This window comes from Eleutherodactylus coqui, chromosome 3, assembly GCF_035609145.1.
Source record: "Eleutherodactylus coqui strain aEleCoq1 chromosome 3, aEleCoq1.hap1, whole genome shotgun sequence".
In the NCBI taxonomy this organism is placed as follows: Eukaryota; Metazoa; Chordata; class Amphibia; order Anura; family Eleutherodactylidae; genus Eleutherodactylus; species Eleutherodactylus coqui.
The window spans coordinates 219,602,360-219,610,800 of record NC_089839.1 but is presented as its reverse complement, the minus strand read 5'-3'; the positions used below and the strand labels follow the sequence as shown (position 1 = coordinate 219,610,800).

Sequence of the window (8,441 nt, the reverse complement as noted above, 5' to 3'; positions counted from 1 at the left end):
AGAAGATAGAAAATATCATGACACGAGAAGAGGCCAATCCGCAGAATAAAGGATTAGAACGCGGTCATTAGAGATATTGGAGTAAACGTCTATTTTATACCTCACAAATTTATGGTATTTATTATCAGACTTTTTTGGTTTTTGTTGCGGTTTTTAAGTGGTTATGGAAATCTGTGATTTTTTTGCTTAAAGGTGGTTTTCCAGATGTAAATTATTGTTGCCCCTTCCTCAGGTCAGGTCATCAATAATAGATCAGCGGGAGTTTGTCGCCTAGAACGCCCACCAATCAGCTGTTCGCCACTTCTGCCCTCAGTTGATTTCTGCAGGAAGCAGACAACTCTGTTCTTACTGCAGCGGCCAGGCTTGGTATTGCAGGTCATTCATTTCAATGGGAGCTTCGCCTGTAATACCATGACTGGCTACTGCAGTGAGAATGGCGCTGTCTGCTTCCTGCAGAAATCAGCTCAGTACATGAGTGCGCCAGCTCAACAAACAGCTGATCGGTGGGGGTACAAAGTGATGGACCCCAGCCGATTTACTATTGATGACCTATTCTGAGGAAAGGCCGACAATAGTTTACAACTGGACAATCCTTTTAATTATTGTTTTTCATTCAATAATGATCTCATGATCAGTTCTGTTTACGTATATCTAAGGATATAAAATAACAAATGACTTACCGCCACCTGTTGGCCCCTGGACATCTATGATAAACACAAGAAGTAGGAGATTAACACTTTGTTTAGTATTTTACAAGCCTCCCGGATGGTCCAACCTGTGACCCCGATTCCTGTATACCAGCTGCTATAGGGTGCATAGAGGATTCGAGCTCCAGCTCTGACCCATGAGCCTTGTGACACTATAACCATGACAATGTGGGAGACGACTGGCTCAACCTTTCCTACCAAGAAAGGGATGCGGGTGGGTAGACGAGTCCTGTCCCATCATAGGAGTTATGCTAGGAATTTATTAGCAATGGCACTTTATGTGCTAGGCTCATTCTAAAGCAGGAGGAAGATGCATCAAAGGTATTGAGGGGTTCAAACCTTTAATATAGTTGGCACATCTTGGACCATTCAACTAGCATAGTTTCAAATCTATGCCAGATTCCTGCCACAATTGATGCCAATTTCTGGTACCTGTCAGATGCTTCCCCACACCTCCTGTTATGCTCACCCACTTTTTTAAAATGTGTCAAGAGCGGCAAACAAAAAGACACATATTTTTGCACAAGTACAGCTTGTAAAAAATATGCAAATTTTTTATGTCACAATGAAGGCACACGGCCCTTCATAAATTTCCTTTACAGTACTTTTTTCCCTTCTTGTACTACATCTTTCCAGCTGAGTTAGACAATAGTAAAATTAAGACAGAGAGACACCAGAATATGCAATGGAGTCATCCACCATCCACCAACAAGAAAAGCCGGCTTCACAAGAGCGTATTTGCACTCACAATAAGCCAAGAATAGAACCCATTCTCTACCTTTCTGTGTATTTGCTCACCATAGGTCTCCATAGAAGTCAATGGGGAGAGGGGTGCGTAAATCCGTACACAATACACAGGGAGATGCGTAATTGTGCTGGAAAAAGAAAAGATCTGGAACCAATAAGCCATTTCAATTGTTTGCGGTATGAAAATGAACATGCCCTGAGTGCTGAAAAAGTACTGTAAAATATGCTGACACATGCAAAAAAAATCTTTGTTCAGTGCGTATTTACATTGTGCTAAAGTACGCGTAATTGCGCTTACGTCCATGTGAAGCCAGCCTAAATATAATTACTATAACAAAATGTATAAACACTTTTTCCAAAAAAGACATTGAAATCAATTACAAAACAGCATAATACCGCAGTACACCAATGGATAAATGAAATTATAAATGTGTCTGTCGCATAAAAGAGGCCTCACCGTGTATCCCGGAATTTGTTATAATAAAATACATAAAATGTAATTCACTAAAGCGATGCCAGAATATGGATGTCCACAGAAAGATCCATGCAAGCTCCACATACACATTGCTAGCCCATATGAATAGATCCCACAGCATGCATGTAGGCTAACATTATAGCTATATACTAATCAGTAATTAAATACCAATTCCATTTACCCATTGGTGAACTGGGGTGCTAAAATGTGTCCTTTTGTAATTTTCAATGCCTTTTTTGTAAAAAATAATTTTTATACATTTTTTAATAATATAGATGTTTACTCTTTGGTGGACGGCGTATGACTCCCTTGCGTTGTTTGGTTTCTGGCTTGATGGGAGTTGCTGCAAAACTTTGAGAAGGAGGTGATTAATTCATGCATCTAGCCATGTTGTACAATCTCTGAGTCTGTTGGTGATAGAACGATAGATGTAAAAATAAAAGATTGATGGAAATGTAGAGTGTGGGAGGTGAAGTCTTGGACTCAAATAGCATGCCAATATGAGACAGGCAGGAGATTGGTAGAAAGAGGAAGAGATACCGGTAGATATGAGAAAGAGAAACAGATAGATTATAGATATGAAACTGATGGAAATGTAGAGAGATATGAGAATAATAATGTTGACAGATAGATATTCTTACCAGCATCATCACTTGGAAGTCCAAAGACTTGAACTTCACATATGGTCAGAGAACGTTCAGCTCCAGGTATATGAATGGTCACATACTGACCCACCATACCGTCACATTCAAATGCAAGAGTCTGGCCATTGCCCATGGATGTAATTACTCCACATCTGAAGAGAGTAGAACAGCAGAGTAATGAAAGGAAACATCCATAACTCATCCCCTCCCCACCCACAGATAGTTGTAGAGGAACTAATACAAGATATAGAACTGCTGTTGCTGGACCCTGACATTAACAGACTAAGTACATGTGCATGTGGGATCAGGGTATGGAATTACTAAATAAAAAGACTTTCCTAACTGAGTTCTCGCTCTCGGCCTGGAGGACCTCACACCTTTACAAGAAGCCTCTATAAAGAGGGATGGAGACATAAAGTGATTTACATGGGGTTTTTGGTGCCTCCTTTTTCACCCGAGTTCCCAATTCTGATTTCTCCTCCATTTATTTTCTCAGCGCAGCAGTCTCCTCTGTTTGTAATCGCAACGGTGAAGATCTTGTATTTTGACTTCAGGTCAACCATCCACCACGGGTCTTTCTGTTCAGATGTTCCTGCACACTGGATGTACAGGTAGTTGCTGTCTAGAGACCCATCAATGGCATTTTTTGGCTCTCCATACATGTTGTACAGACTGGATTGTTGGGCAATGCCTTTAGGAGCCACATTTGGAGCTGCAAAATCATCGTATGGAAAGGTCAAGATCAAGAAGAAATCAATATTCAACAAACAGTTTATGTCAGTTAGCCATCAACCACCATAATTGGTCACCACACACCACAGATGCCAACCACACACCACAATTGACCACCACACAACACAATTGACTAAAACACACCACAGATGGCCACCACACACCATAATTAACCACCACACAACACGATTGACTAGAACACACCACAATTGGCCATGGTGCATGACAATTGGCCACTATACACAACAGTTGACCACTGCACACTACAATTAGCCATTACAAACTATGGTATGCTATCACACACTTGGCCACCACACAACACAATTGATTAGCACACTGTCGCAGCTAATCACTGACCACAACTGTGACCTTCTACAGCCAGAGATTGTCTGCTGCGGTCACATGTCCTGGTCAACAGCAACCAGGAAGGACATAGCGGTTGTGAAACAATTTAAAGTCATGGGAAAACCTCTTTAAGGAGAGGTACAAATCACATTAGTTCTAAAAGGTAGCAATTCCTCTCATTCCTCCATATATGTGTGCTGGGCTTGGCCAAGCAAGTATGCATGTATTCTCAATGGGGAGAAGAGAATGAGCTGTATCCAGACTACTCTGTTTGCATCTGACACCTCTGTCCTCTCCAGACATCTGTCCTCTCTTCATACCCCTCTGTCCTTTCCACTGTCCCCTCATCCAAAACTGTTATTCCCCTCCAGCCTACTCTGTCTCCTTCAGATCCTTCTGTTACCTCTTGACACTTCTGTCCATCTCAGACTTGGCCATGTGAATACAGCCTCAGACACCTGTCTCCTCAAGATCTCTGTTGTCCTCCAACACATTTGCCCCACCTCAAACACCTCACACCTCCAGACCCCTCTGTCCCCCCTCCAGACTCCTCTGGTGGTGGCTTGTCTTCTATGAGAACAAAGGATGGGGCATGTTAAAATACTGATCACTTTCTCCCTATCTACCATCAAGGGAGAATCAGGACACCTTTATACACATTAGATGGTTTGCAGGTGCTACCAAAGTCAATGGGTTTGTCTAACATTAATGTAATGTGTAAGGAAGGCCACCTTAAACACCTTAAAGATGCCAAAAACAACCTCAATGGGTGGGATGATGCCCTACAGTGAAAATCAAGGCTCAGTCCCTTCCAAGTGTGTCTCTCATTGAAAGTCCAGGTTATTAAAGTCTATTTGTTCATAGTAGATGTTACCTCCATTTGGTGTCTTCAGGTCTTTTGGAACAGCCACATCCTCTGAAATTAAAGACAAGGAGAAGAATTGAGTATCTGAATGTTTTGATGTTTTCTATCTTTTCGTTCTATATAACACACCTGAGCCATCAACAGGAAATCCAAAGACTTGGACTTCACACATGACTAAATGCTCCTCTCGTCCAGGAATCGTCACAGTTACATATTGGCCAACCATTCCTTTGCATGAGAATGAGAGAGTTTCTCCAGATTCAATGGATGAGATGACACCACACCTGGAAGAATGACATTATAGTGACACTGAAGGGGCAAAATACACAAAAGTATAAGAAAAACTCCATCATCTCTTACCTTGATTCTCTTATGTTACATATCAAGACTGTAAGTAATACAAAGAGTATTCTCTACATGTCCAAATGATCTTCCACCCCTTCTCCTTCCTTCTCATAAACCTGTACATGCCTTTAAGGCAGCTGGCTGCAGCAGGAGCCCTTCCCCATTAAACTGTCTGTCAGGGCTAATGTCCACGGGCATTTTTCCACGTGATGTGCGGTGAATGGAGGTAATGACAGTCAATGGACTTTCATTCTTCCAAGCACACCAACGTGTGTACACAGTGCTTACGTACGCAAAAGAAATAAATCGCAGCATGCACTATTTATCTGCGTATGATACAGAGCTCTTCTATGGGCTTCATATCGAAACACTGGTCCTATGCAGGCATTGTGAGAGGGCAGCATTTCGGTACGCATCCCTGCTCTTAACAGAATGCTGAATTTGAAAATAAATAAAAATCACACTGCGAATGTCCATGACATCAGATTCCGGGACATGCACAGTGCATACTCAGCCCATACTCGGTTTCTGCTGGCAAAGTGAAAGGGCTGTGTATATACAAAGTGGCGCGGGAAACCCACGCTGTTTTGCGCATACACCTGTGGACATGAGCCCTAACAGAAGACAAGTAATGCAATTTCTCATTCCCTTTGCCCTTTTGTCAGGCTCTGCCTAGCAAAAAGTTAGTCTTTCCTTCATCAGATGATATAACCAGGTATAAAGACAACACTTCCCAGAATGCAAATCACCAGAAGAAACTGTGCAGATACTGAACAAGCAGGTAATACTGGATGGTTGCAAGATGAGGGTCTGTAGTGAACGGGCCTTTACTACTAATATTCTTTACCTGGCATTTAACTTTCCTCCATTACTTGGGTTATTTCCTATTCTGATCTCAGCACCAAAAAGCCGTTCTCTGCAGCATTCCAAGACGCGGTTGGTAATGGCAACCGACATAACCCTGTGCGGGGCTTTTAGGTCCACCATCCACCAGGGTTCTGACTCCTTCTTTGTGTAGGAACATTGTGACCTTAAATAATTGGCCGCCATTGATCCATCAATGGCGTTCTGGGCGTTTCCAAAATAAGAGTTAGTACTGGACTGAGTGGAGATCCCATTCAGAGCAACATTAGGAGCTGTGAAATATAAACTTGCATAAATGGTAGGAAATATCACAGTGAAGGTGAAGTAAAAAGAAAGAAGAAGATGGTAGAAGAAGAAGAAAGCAGAAGGAGAAATAAAAAGAAGAAGAAAGGGATATATAACATATAAGATGTGACTGAGCATCAGCACGTGAAGACTGGACAAGGATGAACATAAACATGCAGCACATTTCACACGCCAGTCTAAGGGCGCCCACCCACTGGCGATTTTTTTCCCTGCGAAATTCGCAGCATTTTTTTCTCTGCAGGAGTCTATGGGACTTGTAATGTTAAAATCGCGATCGCGCAAAATCGCAATTTACCGCGAAATCGCGATTTTGCGCGATCACGATTTTAACATTACAAGTCCCATAGACCCCTGCAGAGAAAAAAATGCTGCGAATTTCGCAGGGAAAAAAAAAATCGCCAGTGGGTGGGCGCCCTTAGGGTGACTACCCATTAGCGTTTGCGAATTTGCTGCGTTTTTTTCCCCAAGGTGTCTATGGGGCTTTCTAATGTTAAAAACGCATTGCGGCAAAATCGCAATTTACCGCTAAATTGCGATTTTGCGCGATGCGATTTTAACATTGCAAGTCCCATAGACCCCTGGAGAAAAAAAAACGCTTCGAATTTCGCAGTGAAAAAGAACTGTAGTGGGTAGTCACCCTTAAAGAAGTGTCGCCAGAGTAAAATATGACATAATTATTAAGAGTCATATGCTTACTAATAAATTTCTTGCATCTCTGGCTGACTGTGTCAAATCTACAACAGTCCTGAGCTGGCATAGATTTGCGCTCTAGTTTATTGCAGTTTCTGGAGTAAATTATAGTACCTTTGTTTGGCTGTGGGTGACCCGCCCTCTTTTTAACAATCTTCACCCACTTTTAAGAAAATGAGAGGATGGCAGAAAAAGGGCAAAATAGTCACACATTTTGGCAAGTTCAACCTGAGCAAAAATGTGCAACTTTTTCTGTGCAGACATCTGGTGTACGGGTCTTGTTAAAGGAATTCTGTCATGAAATTCATGCTACACGAACCACAAGCAACATAAGCCTGAGATACAGATGCTTGCATGAATACTGATAGCTCTGTGTCTATAAGCAAACGGAGAAGAAAACTTTCAGTCTTCTTCTAGCAGGCGGGGAGAGGCCAGAGTGGCTCACCTCCATGGCTTGGAGCGCAGCTCAGAGTCAACAATCAAAGTGCATTTATTCTGAAATGCTGCAGTGTTTCAGAATAAAACAAAAACAGGGGCAATAGGCATCCCTGTCTCAGGTTCATGGTCAGGCAGCATAAATCTGATGATAGAATCCATTTAAATTTCCCCCTATATTCTTACCTGGTTGGGCATAATTCTCAGTTTTTGGAGGACTCGACGCACCTATCAAGAAAAAAATGTTGAGTAAAGTAAATACTTATCTCATATCTTTCTACATTTCCTTCAGTCTCATATCTATCTATCATCTATCTATCTGCTATCTATCTATCTATGTATCTATCTATGTATCTATCTATCTATGTATCTATCTCATATCTATCTAAAAATTCTGTAACTCACCCCCTCCATGATTCAATCCCCAGATGCTGAGTAGCACAATGACTGCACAGACCGGAGCTCTGGCCATGATGTAGAGCACAGAAGGCCCTGCAGCAGACTGCCACTATCTGACCAGGTTAGTCTACTTTGTATATTGCATAGAAAATAGGGGAGGTGAAAACTGGCAAATTTAGCTTCATTTGGTGACGCCCCTTGCCACTCTTAAAGCGAATCTGATTTTTCAGATGACTTTGCTGAATCAGCTGCCGTGTGTGTACTAGGGAATAACACAATTTCTGGCCACTATATAACTTGTATCTTGCAATCATCATACGTTTTCCCCTCCGCTCGCTGTATCTGTGATTTTCTGTTCTCTCTGAGCTGTGTATTTAGACTACTGCTATGATGTCTGCATACACTGTACATGGAGTATACTGCAAATTTTGTTCCCTAACTCTCTGTAGCATGCCCTCCTAAATAACATCATCATGGAATACATTATACAGCAGTACTGAGCAGTGTAGAGGTGATTCAAGTAGCTGTAAAACAGTAAATAACTTACTATTATCTACATCAGCATCTGTGGGAGTCTCTGTTTTTGTCTCCTTTCTCTCTTCCCTCTCCTCTCCATAAACTTCTATGGGATGCATTGGATAAACCCTTCCTGCACCTCTTGTAATCCATCTCAGTGTCTCTGTTACTATAGATGAGCTTCACATGACAACAAGCAGTGAACAGCAAATTAGAAGGAAGGAAGGCCCCTAGTGGCCAGCACTTTAGAGGGATTGTTCAGAACAAAAGTGTAAATTTCAGGTAAATGAAGTGATTTACGTTTTTGCTAGTCATCAGAGTATATATATATATATATATATATATATATATATATATATATATACATACTC

At 41.7% G+C, this 8,441-nt stretch overlaps 1 protein-coding gene across 1 annotated transcript; it reads right to left on the bottom strand.

Moving 5' to 3' along the window:
* Window positions 1–651: 651 nt before the first annotated feature.
* LOC136620243 (pentraxin fusion protein-like) lies at window positions 652–7,686 on the bottom strand. Its single transcript, XM_066594949.1, has 8 exons — window positions 7,561–7,686; window positions 7,342–7,383; window positions 5,708–5,996; window positions 4,645–4,799; window positions 4,525–4,566; window positions 3,000–3,285; window positions 2,571–2,725; window positions 652–704 (listed from the first exon to the last, which is right to left on the bottom strand). The coding sequence occupies exons 1-8, from the start codon at window positions 7,625–7,627 to the stop codon at window positions 652–654; spliced, it is 1,089 nt and encodes a 362-aa protein (XP_066451046.1). The 5' UTR covers window positions 7,628–7,686.
* Window positions 7,687–8,441: the final 755 nt, after the last annotated feature.